Source organism: Grampus griseus (genome assembly GCF_964374135.1).
Source record: "Grampus griseus genome assembly, chromosome: 19".
NCBI classification, from domain to species: Eukaryota; Metazoa; Chordata; class Mammalia; order Artiodactyla; family Delphinidae; genus Grampus; species Grampus griseus.
In genome coordinates, this window is record NC_139013.1 from 19,654,608 (window position 1) to 19,672,918 (window position 18,311).

The following is an 18,311-nucleotide window of genomic DNA, read 5'->3' on the forward strand; positions in this document are numbered from 1 at the left end:
GAGGCCCGCGTACCACACACACACACACAAAAAAAGCAATCCTGTGCATCAAGTGTGGGGCACACACTCCAAACCTCCTCAGATCGGTGGCAGAGTTCTGTTTTTCAGCAGCCCAGATACCGTAGACTTTATTATTCTTTGTCCTTTCCTTTGCTTCTGGAGAAAGAATTCATATTGTCCTCTGATCATTCAGAGGGAAAAGACTTCCTTGCATTTAATGATATTTTTAAAACTTGCTACCAGTAAAGGGAAATAATAGATCCCAATGCCTTAAGTGTCTTGTATAATTGCTAGTATATGAGGAGCATTGGTATTTGCATAGGTATTACCTCACTAAAACCCATGTCTGCAAGCTTTCAAAGAAACATAGTTCACAAATGCACATGGGTGTGCATACACACACACACACACACACACACACACACACACACACACACACAGATACACATGCTATTCGTACTGCACAGAGATACTCTTCAGCTTGAAAAAGCACCAGGTTATGGGAACCATCCACCCAGGATACTGCAGGGCTTTTTGTAAGAAGTGGGGTTTGACCAAGTCTTATCAAAATCTGAAAAAGCTGCAAAAATATGTTTCCCTCCTCCTAGTAAACATATGTGAATAGGAAAAGTTTTTTTTTCCCCCAGAGGTAGAGGTTTTATTGCGTAAAACACTGGATAAAACTGGACTGCTTCAAAGACATTTTATTCTAACAGCAGAAAGAAAACAGTCATTGCTGAAAAAACAACTTTTAATACTTTCTATACCAGAATAAAGTTCTGTCAACTGATGTATTATAATAATAAATAATGACCAAGAATAAACTTTAAATACAAAGTTTTCTACTTGTTACAAGCATAGCAACAAAATCCTCTACTCTATTGATCTCAGATTTCCTCCAAGATAGATTTTTTTTCTTTGTGTAGGAATGTAGACAGTATTATGACCAGCATCACAGACTACAGAAGTTACAGGGTAAAAACTTGACATGTTTAGATATGAGAACCTGATGACATTCAGAAACTGACACTGCATCACTGCGGCTGTCACTTGTTTGTATTACAAGTTACAAATGTTCTGGAAAGAAGGCCTGTGTCAGGGGGGAAATAAGGACGGTAGCACTGGACAAAATGGAATCAACACACACGCCACAAAGAAGAGGGGATGTTCCCAGTGTCACAAACAGAATTATTGCCTGTCGCATCTGACGATGCTCAGAAGACACAAAAGGATACTGAAAGAGCGCCCAAAGTGCTAGAAATGGAACGTGGCTCTCGTTTTTTTCCACTTTTTTTTCCTCTTTTTTGCTCTTTTTACTTTTTTTTCTTCTTTTTTATATTTTTCTTTGCTAAGATACCAAAGGCAGGGCAAACACACAGAAAGCAAGCGACTGGCACAGTCACCAAACACAGTAGTGCATTTAAAATCCTAAAGCTTACTACAGTCGGAAAGTTTTCAATAACATTTCAGTCCTTTCTCTAGGATCATAGAAACAGTTGCATTAAGTTTATCAACTCGATTTAAGTAAGGCAGTGAGAACTATTCTAGAAAAACAAGAAAGCAGCTTGCTCTATGCCAGATGGGTCCACGTTGTACAGCGACCACGTTTACACTGAAACCCCGGGTGGATGTCACCCTCTCGACAGCATATGCAAACCGGATTCCTTATTAGCCTGAGATTCCTTCTGGTCTCAGGATAGCGAAGCATTTTATTTACATTGATTGCAGTTCAGTATTTTTGTAAACTGCTGTAGGCAGAGCTGAAGTTTTTAAGGCCCTGGGGTTTTATTCTGTGCTCCCAGCCTGCAAGGAGATATCTATCTTTTTTTTTTTTTTTAAGTCTGAATGATTTTTTTAGAAGAAGTTAATACTTCAATACTTCTCCACCGTCACAAGCAACAGCACCAATTTCGTGTCACGCAAAGGAAGTATGTTAAGAGGCTGAACTTTGACACCACACTAGCAGATTCAGGAATAAACCATTAACTAGTCTTCGTAAATTGTTTTTTAAAAGAATGAGTTGTTTCATTATTGGCTCTCCAATCTCCCTCTGGGTGGTGCAGAACTTGATAAATTTGGAGTATCCAATCAGTAGAAAATCTAAAATCTACAAAAATATAGAACACATTTGTTTTACAAAAACAGACGTTTTAACTTAAACAGTCTTCTTCATTAGTGATAGAGAGCAGGATGTTTAGATTCATATTTTAATACAAGCTATTTCATAAGAGCTTGCTGGAGAAGAAAATCTTGCTTCGTGTCTGTGAGACTTACAAAAACTAACACACGAAAAAAATCTGATAATAAGGACCAAAGCAGCCTTCTTTCAAGTAAAATTTTTAAAATCATAATAAAAACAATCTATTGTTACATAAACTTCCATTCCTCACCAGCACCTTCTGTGGATAGGGTGGGCTAGTTTTTCTAAGCATTTTTATATCATGTACCCCTAAAAATTTTTTTATTAGCAAGCTTCTTGTAAATTCCTCCAAAAAAAAAAAAAAAAGAAAGAAAAGAAAAAAAGACAACCAAGAAAAAAGCATTTCCCTCCATACTGCAATTTGATCTAAAAAAAGGAATTACTCATCAAACCTGCACTGGACATTTGTCTGCAGATACTTCCTGACCATTGATTCATTTGGCTGTGGGTGTTTTTAAAATGCACGTTGAAGATGGCAATCCTCTGCAGTGCCGGTCAGCCCTGGCGCTGGCTGCGGGCCGGCTAAGGTTTCTCTGAGAGTGCAGTTACAACACCACGTGAATTGATTTTCTCTGCAGTGACCGCTCCAGTCAGACTGGCACCGCGGCCGCCTCCCAACACATCCCATTAGGGTGCGAGGCAGATGACAGCAGCTGGTGTCAGATTATAGAGGTGTTTTCAACAATGAAAACACAGCCCCTCCATCTTCAAGGCAACACTAAATCATTTAGATGGTATCGTTTTTCAGTTAAGAGCATGATTTTTGAACAAAGACGACTCTGGCATTGGAAGGGCCCCCAGCTTTCTTGAGCTCGGAGGACACCAAGCATTTCTGAAATCCCTTTTCTCCCACCTGCATTGTTTGGAAGTACTTGTTGCCGGGTAACAGTTTAGCAGCCATTTTCAAGGGCTGGGGATTTTTTTTTAATATATATATAGCTATCTTTTTAAATTTTTTAAATGTTCTATACACTAGAGGGGAGGTTGTACATGATTTTTTCCCCTTGGAATGCAGTTAGCAAACTCTTTTACCAGATGCATAATCTGAAAACTGTGTAAAATAATATTGCAATATCCGGGTTGGTTGGCTCAGTTGCGCTCCTCCTGGGCCTTGCTGCCCTCCTCCGTTAGCTCCGCTGAGCTCCCCGCCTTGACAGCTGTGGGGTCTTCGAAATTCCCAGAAGCCTCCGAGTCGACTCTGGAGCGCTTGAACCTGCGGTCGGGATACTGGCTGTTGTCAAAAGGCATGCGATGGACGCAGAGGACGTGGGTCTTCAGATTTCCCTTCTGAGAGGCACTGTAGGGACAGTAGCGGCACTGGAAAGGCCTGTGACCTGTGGGCAGAAAGAGTGGCCGGTCAGCTCTGCCGTTTACCCCCCTTCCCGGCCCCCGGCGCTCAAAGGACCATGATCATGATTACCAATATTATCAATATCATCGGTGTTATTGCCTTGCAAAAATCAAATGGCAAAGAATGAAGATGCAGCCCATATAACTATTTGGATAAGTAATAAGTTACTTGGATAAATAATGTTACCAAATAATAATAACTTGGACAGGAATTTCCATCATGGCCAGAGTTTTTAATTCAGAGTTTCTAGGCAACAGAAGAGAAAGTTCCCAACACCTGGAAATTCTTTTATAAAAAGTTAGGTAGCAAATATTTTAGCCTTTGCAGGCCAAGGTCAAAGATATGATGTAGGTACTAATATAGCAAGAGAGGAAATAAATTTCCAAATTTTTGTTGTTGAAATTCAAAACTTTATTTATGGATACTGAAATCTGAATTTTATATAATTTTCATATGTGATGAAATATTATTCTTGTTGGGTTTTTTTTTTCAACCATTTAAAAATGTAAAAACCGTTCTTAGCTTGCAGACCATACGAAAACAGACAGGAGACGGATTTGAGCCTTGGACTGTACTTTGCTGACCCTAGCTCCACACAAAAAAGCCATAAATCCCGCCATCTGAGATTCTGACTCAGGTCTCCAAGCCAGTTCACTTTCTTATCCTCCCACTAACTCTTTTTATCTTAACTCTTAAGATAAGCAAATCAAGAGTGACCAGGGAGGGTGTTTGGGGTGGGGTGAGAGAGGGATATTACCCAAGCCTTGTTCTTGGGTAGAGCGGAAGTGCCAAGCTGGAAGAATTTGGGAATCTCAGGATTTCAAGAGGAGGCAGCAGAAGGTATCAGAGAGGAACCTGGACATTAGGATAATCAAGGACAACCTAGTTTTAAAGAAATTTGATTTTGAATAGTGACGCTTGGACTCAAACTTTACTAGAAAGGCTATAAATCAGAACAGAAGATGGATTGTGTGAAATCCATCTGCTCCTTCAGGCTTGATTTCTCTGTCCGGATGCACAGCAGGCGTGTACACATTTCTGCCATCTTAAGGAACCAGTAAAGCATCTGGTTTGGGAAGTTATAATGGAACAGTTGTATTCTGCCTGATGCTGGGAAGCGGTAGATACGCAATTCCTGGAAGCTGTTTTACCCAGCACCCAGAGAGGTCAAGACCCAGGGCTGGGTTTCATTTGCTCAGAAAAATAAACAAGTAAATAAATGGGCCCAACCGTTTACCCCAGAAAACATCTGAACAGCATATTCAGCACTTTTACTAGAATGGTGATAGCAGAAGTCCTGTGTATCTACTTAGCAAAACAGTTTTGTTCTTGAAGAACTGGAGGCCAACCAAACGTTTGGAGCTGAAACTCATTTTCTCACCAAATTGCACACAGTGCTAGATTCTTGCTTCTTTCTTAGTGGGCTCCAGGAATTAGCTCTCTCCTTCTTCCCTCCTAGACAATTGGCCCCTGGGCAAATCCATTCTACCTGTTGAACCTTTCTCCTTCCAAAACCCCCCTTCTGAGCTTAGTCCAGTGTACACCAACTCTTGCTAGACTATGAACATGGCAGCCTGCAAGAGGGCTTCCTGCTTCTAGCTTCCCCACTTCCTGCCCATCCTCCCCAGGGATACCACAGTGAGTACCTAAAGCAGAAGCTCAGCTGTGATTTCCTTGCCCAAATTTTGATGGCCACCTACCCCCTCACCTTCATAGCTCAGTCCCAGCACCTCTCAAGTCTCCTGGGAGCATCCCCCCTTTGCCCACTCCAAACCAAACGATTAGATGGTCTCTGCAAAAAGGCTTCATTCCACAGGGTCCCCATACCCTTGCTGTTCTACTCTCTCCCTGAAATACTTCTATTCTCTGCAGACCCAAACCCCATTCTTCTTTCAAGGCTCTGCCCAACTGGGACGCATGTTTTATGGGGCTGCTGTGTGTGTGTGTTGATCACCATGACTATCTATGTGTTCCTGAAGCAGGAGGCATAGCCATCTTAATATCACTGGTGCCAAGTCCACTACCTGGCACAGAGCAAGCAGGCATTAACTGTTTGTGGACTGTATTATTATCTTACTGCTTCACCTTGCCTTTTTTTTTAATACAAATTTTTGGATAGAGTTTTCTCTTGCTTCTGTTGTTGTACCTAACACAAGGCTGAAGTTGATCAACTTTCCCACTTGCAAAAGCCAATTTGCAAGTCCATGGAGGTAAGAACAAATGAAACCCAAGAAAAGCGCACTTGCTGTTGGACCTTCCACATAGCCTACCACAGCAAGAAGAGCACAGACAGTCAGCAGGAGGGGCCTGGACCACCATTGTCAAGTAAGAGAAGGATTCGTGAGCACCATTCACTTCTTACCTTCCTGCTACCCAACCCCACCCTTTGGGCTCGGTCGCCCCTCACACAGATGACAGGGAAGACCCTGGGGTGGTGCTAGAGGAGAACTGAGACTCTACCTCTAGTGGACTTAGCATATTTATGAAGAATATACATGGCCCTACTCTTCATCACGTTGGAGTTAGAGCGTAGACTGAAGGGAAGAATCGTGGTTCTGATCAGTGGCAGTAGGATAGGAAAAGCCGTGCCCATTCTCCCCACCATAATCATGAATCTAAGTCAGCGCTAAGCTGGGCCTCAGTGAGTTTCCAACAGATCCCAAGACTCAACCACCTAACGCATGAAGTCGTCATCCCTATGGACATGAAGCTATGCCCAGGGCTCAGCGAGGGAGGATTTGAGGTTCTCTGAAAGGGCAGCTCTTGAGCAGGAGAAAGGAGGGCCCAAATATGTAGCTGGAGGCATAGGAACCAACTGAGGGTCATTCAGAGAACCTGAGGAGTAGAGCTGAGACTTCTCTCAGGAGGCTTACGAAATGTTCTTAAAGTTTTGTCCAAATCTTCTCAGAAATGGATTATATTTTCTGGGTTCCCCCCAAGGGCAGCCCTGTGGCAGCTCACAGAGGAGGGGTGACCACTATCCTAACCACCATGGCTCAGAAAAAGCTGGGGCTAACTTGTCAATTTATTTATTTCATGGCAATAAGTGACTGATGGAGAAAATCATGGTGGTCTGACAAGCCTTTGGAGTTAAGGACTCCAAACAATAAATAAAAATAAATAAAGAGAGTCAAACTCTTGGTACCATGATCCAAAGAGGCTAGCAGAGCCATGAAGCAAAATTACCAAACCAAGGTATTATTTAACAAATTTACCTCAGGTCACCAGGATTCACACTGGTTCCTCCATTCTTCCATTGCTTTTTTTTCCCATCTATGAAAGCTGTTTATTGTATTTTCTATTATTATTACTGAATAATACATTTCTGTGTGAACCTATGCTACAACCTGTGCTACAACCTGCCAATTGTGTCACCGTGGGACGCACATGCTTCTTAGCAAACCAAACAGAGAACCTCAAGTATCGCATTTATTCACAATAAGAGCTTTTTCGAATTGGCCAACTTGACATAAAAGCACTTAGTATATTTTTCCCACCGATTGACTTTAAAATATTACTCATGATTTTATCCTATGGTTATATCTGAATCTCTATTTCTTGGTAGAGTCAAAGAAGCACAGTAATTCTGGCATATTTGGATACTTCAGTGGTCAAACCATTGGTACTGAAGTAGTGTTTATTTTAACTTAGGTGAGCTGGAGAGCTATATGTAAAGGTATAATGTTATGCATGTGTACATTTGTAGAAAGAAATCTATACAATACTGGAATCATCGTAAATCCTGATTTTGCAATATACCTTGTAAGTAGAAGCTCTGTAGATAACGGTAGCACCTGAAGATCCCAAAGGCCTACGTCCCACAGGTTTTCACATACATTTTTGTATGTTTAACCTCACATTTGAGCTTTACGGCAGTTTTGTAAAGGATATCAACCCCATTGCACAGAGAAGTAACTTAAGATATAGCAAACTTGGATGGTTTGACTTTAAAACAAATTTCCAATGTATGTAACATACTCAGATGTCCTAATTCTCCAATCCTTATGAGAACCATGATTACAATGTGTTTTTGTAGGACACACACACACACACACACACACCCTTGTGAGGGGTTAGTTGAAAGTTTCCCATGAGACTGATGTAGAAGAAAATTATCTGAAGAAATGAGAGGTCCATCCTGAGGGAGGTGATTGTGAGGGGCTGAGACGAGTCCAGAAGAAAGCATTGTGTTCTCTCAAGAATCAAATGTAAGTGAAAGGTTGATCCTTTGGTGATGAGAACATTTACTCCCAAACAGAAAGCTGTTGGTATGCAAAGCACTTTTGAAAACTTGATACATTTCCCAGTCCAGCTAAATCTGGATGAAAAGTTTCATATTTCTCTATACCATTCATCCATTCGAAGTCCCTGGTATTGGCACAAACACAGTGATATGTTAGGTTTTGGTCAAAGAACATAAGCAAGGACTTCAGAACAAACCCCAAAGCTGAGAGCTCCACTAAATATTCTACTGTGATTTTCTGATATGTGTGACAGAACAAGGGACCCACCTGAAGGCAGAGACAGAGGGAGAGTCTGTGGAAATCTGCACTGACCTTTCTTACCTTCTTGCTGCAGTGGATGTGGGGCTCTGAGGAAATCAGATCTCCAGGTGGAGGCAGGTCAACTGTCCCCTGAAGAGAAGCCCTCAGGGTGACAAACTCTACAAACTTCCATCCATCACATTTTAATGAGAGGAAAGACCAGCCTGTGCTGCCTGTGCCCACCTTGGTAAACTGGAGATGGAGGTGGCCATTCACTTGGGTCTATAGGTGGCGATGAAGATGCTACTGTCCATCAGTTTCTAAGAAGTAGCAAAGGCTATAAGACAGAGTTGAGTCTAACAGATTTTCTTGGTGATTGAATTTAAGAGAATAAGTGTACTCACCCCTGCCAGCTCCCCATTTGAGGAGAGCATCAAAACACTGGCCTCTCTCAAGTTCAACCCCACAAAGAAGCACTGCCCTCCAGGGTGTCCTTTGGCCCCTCTGAACACAGGAGATCCTTTCCTGCACACGCCTGACCACAGAGAGCTCTCTCAGTTTTGCATCTTTGCTTTCAGGTGTCCTCCTGCCCTGCAGTAGCAGTATGAGTCCGACCAGGAGCTTGGGTTCAAAGCTTAGCTTTCCCTCTCTGTGAGGTTGGGAGGCTACTAACACCCAAGCTTCAGTTTCCCCTCTGTCTGACCTTGAGTGAGCATTTGATCTCTCAAGGCTTCAGTTTCCACACCTTGGAAATGGGGGGATAATCTAATACTGACACCATAAGCCTGCTGTGAGGATCAGATGAGACGGTGTGTCGAATTTGTAAATGACAAAGAGCTATAGGAATGTCAGCAGTCTGTCATTGCTATGGTTGCTGATTTCATTGCTGTCATCCTGTTCCTTATCTAAGCCTGGTCAAGGGAGGCTATGTTTTGTTCTTCATCAAAAGCACTGATTCGACCAGCATTTCGTGTGTCACTGTTCCACACTAGCCTGCCTGTTCCAGGTGGTCTTGTCCCAGGTGGTCTTGGGTTAAAGCCAGAGATATTGTCTCTCCTCCAGGCACCTGCCTTTGGAGGGGGCTTGGGGAACTGGAAGACCTCCAGAGTCCAAAGAAACAAGTTGTTAGCAGGGGCATTTCCCTTGGACGAAATTCAGCAAACGTGGGCTGGGCTGGGCTGGGTCACAGGCGCATGCGGGAAGGACCTCGCACCTAGAGGGTCCTCTTCTGGTACAAGGCTGGCATTTTGAGGGAATGCAGTGTGGGAGATGGTAGAGGTGACTGGGGGCTCCGAGAGCTCAGCTGAGAGGAACGTGAGCCCCTGCACGCCCTTCCACCCTCTTCACCCTCAAAGCCCTGAGTTTGCTGCCTCTGGCCACAGGGACCTCTCTGCTCTCCAGAGGCTTTATATACTTTATACCCTTTCTCACCACAGGACCTTGGCCCAATCCTGTCCCATTCCCTCCACGCGAATGCTCCCTCACCTACTCCATCGAATTACTGTAATCCCGTCCTTCAGCGCAGCTGCCTCAGCCTCACGAAGGCCTCCCCTCTGTGGGTCCCCTCAGACCCACTGAGGTTCATCATAGCAAACTCTTCTCTTCCACAGTAGAGCATCCAACAAGAGTAGCTCAACAAATAAACAATTATGTTGTCTTCCCCACAAGACCGACTCTCGGCTCCATGGCTCAGGGACTGTGGGGTTTTGTTTTGGGTTTGTTTTTTGGTTTTTCTGATTACTGCTGTTTTTCACCACCTAGTACAGAGTTTGGGATGTCAAAGATATCCATCAACTATTTTTCAAGCAAAACTGTACGTGAATGGATGGATGGATGGATGAAGGAAAGAGGGAGGTAGCCAAGAGAAGGGAAGAAGAGAGGAATGCTACCCCAGACAGAGGATGAGCCTGACCCTAGAACAGGAAGGCTGGGTGGGTGCTGGGGCATGGAAGCAGGTCAGTACGGTGGAGGTGGAGCTCGGCGAGAGCTGGGCAGGGGAAAGGGCCACAGGACCCCCTGGGGAGCTTGGACCTCATTCCGTGGGAGAAGGGAAGGGAAAGAGCCTTTCCAGCTCTGCAGCGAGGCTGCTGCCCCGAATAGCCCCCATCCCCGTCTGCAGGCAGGGCCTCGGCCCCTGACGGTGCGGCTAGATGTGCAGTCCCCCCCACCAGCCCACTTTCCACCCCTCTCTGTCTCTCACTTTGAGGCCATCAACATTTCCCATCACTGCCACGCGAAAAGTAAGTACATCATACGTTAATTTGTATTGTCACTGCGCCGTAGAGCCGTGGTAAAGAGCGCATTCATTTTTAATCCACTATGAATAATATATAAATATGTATACGGTGTGGAGGGTCAGGAGGAGAAGGAGAAAGCAAGTCGTACATTGTTTATAACAAAAGTGGGAAAACGAGACATTTTTCTTACTTGCTATGATGGAAATATCTTCTCCTTCCCTGTACCTAAGGGGGAGAGGAAAATGCCTGACCTTGGGGGACCATCCATTAATTACAGCTCCACACTTGTGCGCATCTGGGTTTGGGGAAGAGCAGGAGCTGTGTCCACAAGGCTTCCAGACTTTCCATGCTGATGGTTTCTGCTCAGGTGAGGGATGGTGGAGAGGAGATGGGGAGAGGGGTAAGTGACCAACCTCTGCTGCTTAGTCCAGGGTGGTGAGAAAACAGTCTGACACCCACTCATGAGAGCACATTTATAGGAATTGCCTCAATGGTCCTCATGACCACCAGTGGGGATATACGGTGGAGAAACGTCTCCCCATTTTACAGATAAGAAAACTAAGATTAAAAAATTGTCCAAAGTCAGGTAGACACAGCTAGCCAGTTCCTGATCAGGAATTCAACCTTTGGGTTTTCTCAGAACAGACTCTCATCTCACCGTTCCCTCCTGTCACTCCTTGCAAACCACCTGTGGGAAGATTCTCTACAAAGAGCTTTCTTTGATCAGACCCAAGGATGCTGCAGGAGGGAATCCATGAACTTCCTGGAGGAGTGTGTGCTATGATGTGTGGTACTGTACACATGTCACATGCCACACCCCTTATGGACACAAGCACCACTGTGGCATCCAGATGCACGTCAAAGACTGGTATTGAGCCCATGGCTGGCACCAAGCCACAGGGCTTTGTAAGTTCTCTGTCAAAGCTCGCATCACACATCTCCTGGACCCTAGCCCACTTCCATGAGCACACATTGAGCACCTGCTGCATGCACTGCCCTGAGCAGATTGCTGTTGGAATGATGCAGTACTTTTAGCACCGAGAGGGTGGGAAGGGCATCTATTCCACATGCCTGACACAGGCCCACCCAATACATTTGAATGGCTGCCCACACATCTTAAGACTGCCTTTAGGGGTTGCAACCTACTGGACACCCAAGTGGAGACAGGAAGGGGCCAATCGTTCATGAGGGAAGGACATCCAAGCTTCGAGCAAGACTCGTTTCCCGTTGAAAGATGACTCAAAATGGGGCGTTATGAAAGGACCCCCAAGAGAGAAAGAACATTCTTGAGGAAAGACACATGTGCTGTTTGCCAGAGGGTCCATACATTGTGACAGAGGCACAGCTCTGGATGTTGGAACAAGGGCATCCTAGCGTGGAGAGGACCAATCCCCAGAATCATGGTTCACGCTCCGTGGTCAACGCAAGGAAGAGGGTCCAGAAGAGGGTCATGTATGTAAGTGGTGGAGAGTAGGGTCCCTGGCCCAGGTAAACAGTGACAGGGACAATCTCCTTGTGTCCTCACACTGCCAAGCCATCTCTCAGACCAGGGCAAGCCTTTCAGATCAGTCACACTGGGGCCTTTCATTGTTCATAACTGGAAAAAGACAACAGTGGGTAAATGAAGAGGAACATTGCTGCTATGGCTTCTAGATCACACTTACGTAAGTGTGTGGCCACACTTACGTAAATAATGGGTGGGTGTAAACCCCTAAGAAGGCTGGAAAGCATGAGAGAGTCCAGGCTGGCCGAGGAAGAATCCTGGTGACCGGCAGCATTATGGGTGCTTTCTGGGGCCTGCAGCAGCCCACAGCTGACCCACCTGTGACACCCCCATTTTCCTTTCTGCAATATCCTCTTTGGAGCACAGGATTATGGAGTATTTCTAAGCTACCACAGAAGGGTCTCTCGCAGCCATGTTCTGTGGCATTGTTTTCTAGATGGGTCCTGGTAATGACCTGGAGAGAAGCAGCCCTCAGAGGCAACTCGCATGTACAGGGCTATGAGGCTTGAGATGTACCAACAAGACTCCTTAATAACAGCCTTCCCCCTATTGCACCCCAACTAGAGCCCTTTGGATTCCTTGAAACTAAGGACATTTGCAAACTGCATGCTGGTAGGTTAGAAAATGGCTCCACCTATAGGGCCAACTGGGTAAGTTGGAAACTCGGCGCCCCCCCAGAGGTGGACCCCGCCCCACAGGCCTGGGATGAATCCAGGCTGGGTGGTACCAGTGGGCTGGCCAGCCAGTCAGGCCTCTCGGGCAGTGCCTGGTTTCCACTTGGCCCTCACCTGCTGTTCCCTCTGAGTGTCTGCTGCTCTGAACCTGAAGCTGCAAACTAGGAGGGTCCCTGCCCAGGACCCCGGCCATCCTTCAAGCTTCAACAGTCTCGGCGGGACAATGAGATGGGTAAAAATATACACAAACATGCATTGAACTGATAGTAAGAGTCTTTTCTCAGTATCACACATTACATATATATATATATATATATATATATATACATATACATATACATATATATATATATATATATAAATTTCCCTAATTCTAAATAGGCAAGAACGGTTCTCATCAGGTACATAATTCATGTTTTCAGTTTTCAAAAAAATATTCATCCATCTAATCTAAGATGCTAAAACACTTTGGAATAGCCTTAGTATAAATAATTTTAGGTTTTAAATTTCCTGTGATTTGGGTTTAAATTTAAAACACTATCGAAAAATATATTTTAGTATTTTTAAAGCCAATTTCGATCCATATGGTAATAGATTGGAGACATCAGTGTGAACTTGTGTTTAGCTTAATACATACTGTAGAGATGTGAGTACATGCAAGGGTTAATATACACACATATATTTCCTTCTTCTGTCCGCAGAGAGGGCCCAGAAGCCATGATATCCCAGGGGCAGCAAGCACACTTAGCCCAGAGCTTGATTTCTAATACCATTCACAAGAAAAGGGAACCAGGGCTCCTTGGAGAAATGGCTGGTTCTAGGGCTGGAGCAGGACATACACAAGACGATCCTGGAGCACTTTGTGCCAGAAAGCAAGGAATTGCTCCAGACACATGCATTGATGGGGGTATTGTAAAGCCCCACGCAGTCCGGTGAGAGAGCCCCCAGTGGCCAGCGCTGGCACAGCTTCAGCAACAAAGTCAATGATGAAGTGTAAAATAAGCATCCACAAGTCATACTGTCCCAACTAAATGATTGAATCAATACCTACGTGGAAAAGTACAAATGCCCCACGCGTTCCAAACTATTTACTACACAGGTGCTCCCCCTGGAGGAGGTGGCTGAAACTCCCACTCCTTTGTGCCGGCTGCATGGTGACCTCCTTCACAGGACTACAGTGTGGAAAGTGGGAAAGAGGAACCGTACAGGCAGACACCTGACAATCACGACCTCAGCCAGGTGACCAAGGTCAGGGGGAGAGCACGTACCCTGATTTGATGGGATGAGAAGGCACGTTACCTCTGTGGCCTTCCTCCCTAAAACCCACGATCCAAGTCTAACCATGAGAAACCCCAACTGAGGGACATTCTACACAATACGCCTCAAAACTGTCCAAGTCCTCAAAAACGAGGAAAGACAGAGAAACTGTCACAGCCAGGAGGAGCCCTAGGAGACCTGACAACTAAATGTAACGTGGTACTCTGGAAAAGACAAAGAACATTAGGTAAAAACTAAGGAAACCTGAGTCAAATATTAAATACTTAATAATAGTGTATCAGTATTGGGTCATTAATTGTAACAAATGTACCCTACCAATGTAAGATGTTAATAATAGGGGCAAATGGGCATGAGATATATGAGAATTCTCTGTACAACCTACGCAACATTTTTGTAATTCTAAATCTATATTAGAATTAAATTTTTATTTTAAAATTTTCTTAAAAAGTGAGTCTGGTTGATGTGCAGTGGACGGTGATAGCACAACACCCCAGATCAGGAGATGACACAGCTGAGAGTGTGGCCCCAGTGAAGCCAAGCTGGTGACAGGGAAACTCTTCCTGGAGGAGGGGGTGGGACACATCAGCACCCTGCTGGATACAGCCCTACCAATATACAGCGTTTGCGTTACTCAGGCACAGTGTGAAGAACGTGGGCTCTCAAGCCAGACACTTGGATTCAAACCTCACCTGTCTCTACAGCTTACACACTCTTGGGCCGGCTAGTCAACTTTGCCAAGTCTCAGGTTTTTCATCTTTAAAGTGGGTGTAATAATAATAGCTCACTCATAGGGTTGCAGGGATTCGATGAGAAAAGGCCTGTAAAATGTTTAGCACTATGTGTGGCACATCAAAAGAGTTAAATCAACGTTTGCTAGATATGGTTTCGCATGTTCAAATACTCTATTAAGTGCCTGTCGCGCGGGAGTCTTGAATTGGAATGGTCATTCCAATGACGATGCTAGAGTCAGGTGTCAGGGTCTCCGCTTGCCAGCTAAATACACCAAGGCCCTGAGAGGCTCGGTGTGTGTCCAGAGCCACGAAGCCAGAGAAAGGCAGAAAACCCAGCTTTGCACCAGCTCCCTTTGAGCCTGCAGCCAGGGCTCAACCCACCGTCTTGCTGCCTCTCTGCAGCTTCAGGTTCAAGTTCAGTTAGTGTGAAAGCTGAGAAGATGAGGCTGGATTCCAGGAGATGTCTGCAGAAGAGAGCAACTGGCAGGGGTGTCGGAGTCCCCCAGATCCTCCCAACTCAGCCCTCTCCCCACCTCTCCCCTCAGCCCAGGACCTCAGAAGTAGCAGCCTCAGGAGGTCCTGCCCTTCCTTCTCCCTGACCTCACCGTGGTCCCTTCCTCAGTGACTTCATTCCCATGCTCTGGCCCACGCCATGCAGATCTTGCCTTAAATCCTGTTTATTTTTTTGCCCCAGGCTGCCTATGTGCTCAGTGAGCCACCAGCCTGCCTGGGTGGTCAGGAGAGCCAGACTGTAACGTAGGCCCAGCTACTGGCACTCACAGGCAACTATTGATCCAAGATCTTAAATCATTCCCCAGATTTTATGAAAGCATTTATGTTTATCATTAAATAACCTTCCAAGGGTCGATGGATGAACTTACGTTCCTTTTTTGGAGATTTTTAGATGTGTAATATAATAATCCCCTAACAATACCCAGTGTTTGTCGCTGGGTGAGCGCACTTAATCCTGAAAGAAATGCTGGGAGAGACCAAAATGAGAGGATGCTGCCTTCAGTGCAAGGCGGGAGCCACAGAACAGAGGGGCTGGAACCTCACCCAGTGTCACACAGCAAACCTCACCCTCCTGAAACTCTCTTCTCTCTCCCAGCATTTCTGGGGAAGGGAAGTACTTGGAACACCACACTAACAGAGGTGATTTTAGATAGAACTGAGCTGACCACTTTTTAGGTTAACAGCCTTAGGAAAAAAAGAGTGAACTAAAGTTGGATAGTATTGCTAAAATAAACCTACCTTTTTTTAAAAGCTTTTAATGAATATTAAGTAAAATTATTAAGGTGGTGCTCAAGAGATGACAAAAATAGGAAGGGTTCTAAAATTAGCCAATGCAGCACCTCCTATTCATACTATTTTTTTTTCTTTTGCGGTGCGCGGGCCTCTCACTGTTGTGGCCTCTCCCGTTGCGGAGCACAGGCTCCGGACGCGCAGGCTCAGCGGCCATGGCTCACGGGCCCAGCCGCTCCGTGGCATGTGGGATCCTCCTGGACAGGGGCACGAACCCGCGTCCCCTGCATCGGCAGGCGGACTCTCAACCACTGCGCCACCAGGGAAGCCCCAAGGACTTTTTCTTTTTTTTCCTATTCATACTTTTAATACCCATATCTTCACTCCTTAGGAATATTGGACTGAATACAGTTATCTGAAGCTCCTGTGGCAATAAGGTGGGTGGTAGGCATTTAGCAGATGCAGTAACAGCCAGCCCTGCTCCAGGTGAATCCACCTCTGGACACCACCAGGCTCACTGGGTCAACAGCCCAGCCCAGAAACAGCAAGGACTGTAGGAACAGGAGAAAGACACCAGAAGGACCAGAAGGCAGTGGGCATGCTCTACACACCATGCCAGTCCCCAAATCCCCTCTGTACTTATGCCCATCCCTGCTCTCCAGCCTTCAATGGCTCCCTATTTCTTACCAGGGCATCTTGCCTCCTTAGCCTGGCTCTCCAACTTGCAACCCCTTCTTACCTAATATTTATTGCCACTGCCACCAGGAATTTGCCCACCCCAGCCCCCAAATCTCCTTCCAGTCAGACCCCACCAAGCCTCAACTCATCCTTGAAGCCTTCCTCAGGACCCAGCCGCCAGAGCCGCATGGGCGCTTACCAAAGGCCTACGTAAGTAGGCACCTCACTGCTCTGTCAGCCACTGCTCACTAATGGCTTCCTGTGACTAGGGCCTGGGGGGTCTCTCCCTCCCCTTAGGAGGCCTGCGATGCTCAGAGTAGGGACTGGATACGGGAGGCTGGGAGTTGTTCCCCTTGGGCAGCTTCTTAGGAAGGGCTCTGGCCCCTGCCTTGGGTGGGTGACCCCTCTGCCTAGCCCCACATTCTCGCCTTCACGGGGGCGTAGGGACACCCTGGGGGGGGGCAGCCCTGACTTAAACAGTCTGGTCCCAGTTTCTGGTCTTGTGAGGACACATCCCGACCTTGCTTCTCTCCACCCTGCTTGGCATTCTTCCTCAGAGCCAGCCCCACCTCCCACCAGGTGACCCTGTGGAACCTTCCCCCGCACACTGCCCATGCCTGGGCTGGCTGCGTATCTGGAGCGTACCCTCTGCCCTGCTGTTTTCCCCACCAGGAAAACCCAAGTGCTCTGTGCTCTGGAGACCCCTTGGGACCCCAGTCCCGGCTGCCACACTCCTCCTCCCAGAGTCCACTAAGGGCACATGAGAGCTTGACCATTTTCCGGTGCACCTTGGGTCACCTTGGGTCTCGGTCTCCCAATCACAGCTCTACGAACAGGCCTTCTCCCCCCATACCCCCTCCCCAGCACCCTCAACCACACCACTTCCTGTGCAGTGCTGGGACTGGACCGCCCCACCTGACCGGGAGCCCAGAGCCCAGGTGGCCACAGGGCCAGCTCCACGGATTCCATCACTACTATGGACATACACGCTTCCACCCTGCTCAGAAATCACAGCCTGGAGGCACACGTTTTTATTATTTTGTCCCCAACGCTACATTTAAAAAGGTTTAAGGTATTGCTGATGTTTCAGAACAAAGAAATTTCATGTAAAAACATGGATTACCAGTTTATCTAGAAAAGTCAGAAGGTCTGGCAAGATCTTCCCAGAGGCAGCCACCTGCCTGGCACCAGGGGGCCTGAGTTCTCAACCTCTGCCTTGTACTGTCTTGAGGCTAACAACCAGAGCTTCACCTCCTTCCAGGTGAGGCAGGGTCACGGGGTGAAGCCTTCCTGTGGTTTTGCATGTGGCAGATAAATTGCATTCCTGTACACACACACACACAGTGAAATTAGCAAGTGGGTGGTCTCTGCTGGTTTGTTTCTTGTTTTCCATCGTGTCCCTTAAAATGAACACGTCAGCCCTTAATTGTAGGTTCTGTTTTATTATACAATTTAACTATGGGAGGCGGGCCAATGTTGTAACTTGGCGTGTGCCAAGGGTGTGGTATGCACCATGCCTCACTAGAAAAGAAATGGGGGGAGGGGGCAAACCCACAAAATCACCCAACACAAAACGCTGTAAGTATATAGACAGCCGATCCACTAAAAGCTGGTATCCAAGGTTATCTGTGGATACTTCACTACCCACTCACATCTTTCGTAAACACAGTACATTTCTTGGGGTGGGAGCTCATATGGTTTGGGGGAGGGAAGCAGGTGGGCTCATGTGGATTGTAGAATATCTCACCAAAAACAATGCAGCGGGGCCAGTCATATACCATCAAATTTCAGTGCTGTGGTACTGTATTAATGTGAGTTTACGTGAGAGAACCACACATCCCTCTTTTCGTAAATGGATCAGACACCTGCAATCCATACCCACGGTATATATCCATATAGATGGGCACACTGGATACATTTTAAATAGCTACA

General features: G+C 46.1%; 1 protein-coding gene across 1 annotated transcript in view; it reads right to left on the reverse strand.

Annotated features, from left to right (window-relative positions):
- Window positions 1–3,289: 3,289 nt before the first annotated feature.
- Window positions 3,290–18,311, reverse strand: part of ZNF536 (zinc finger protein 536) — a gene marked incomplete at its 3' end in the record, with an annotated part of 228,782 nt that continues 213,760 nt past the window's right edge. Inside the window, exon 4 of the mRNA XM_082677651.1 lies at window positions 3,290–3,534. Within this exon, the coding sequence (XP_082533777.1) occupies window positions 3,290–3,534 (245 nt within the window). The remainder of the gene's footprint in view (window positions 3,535–18,311) is intronic.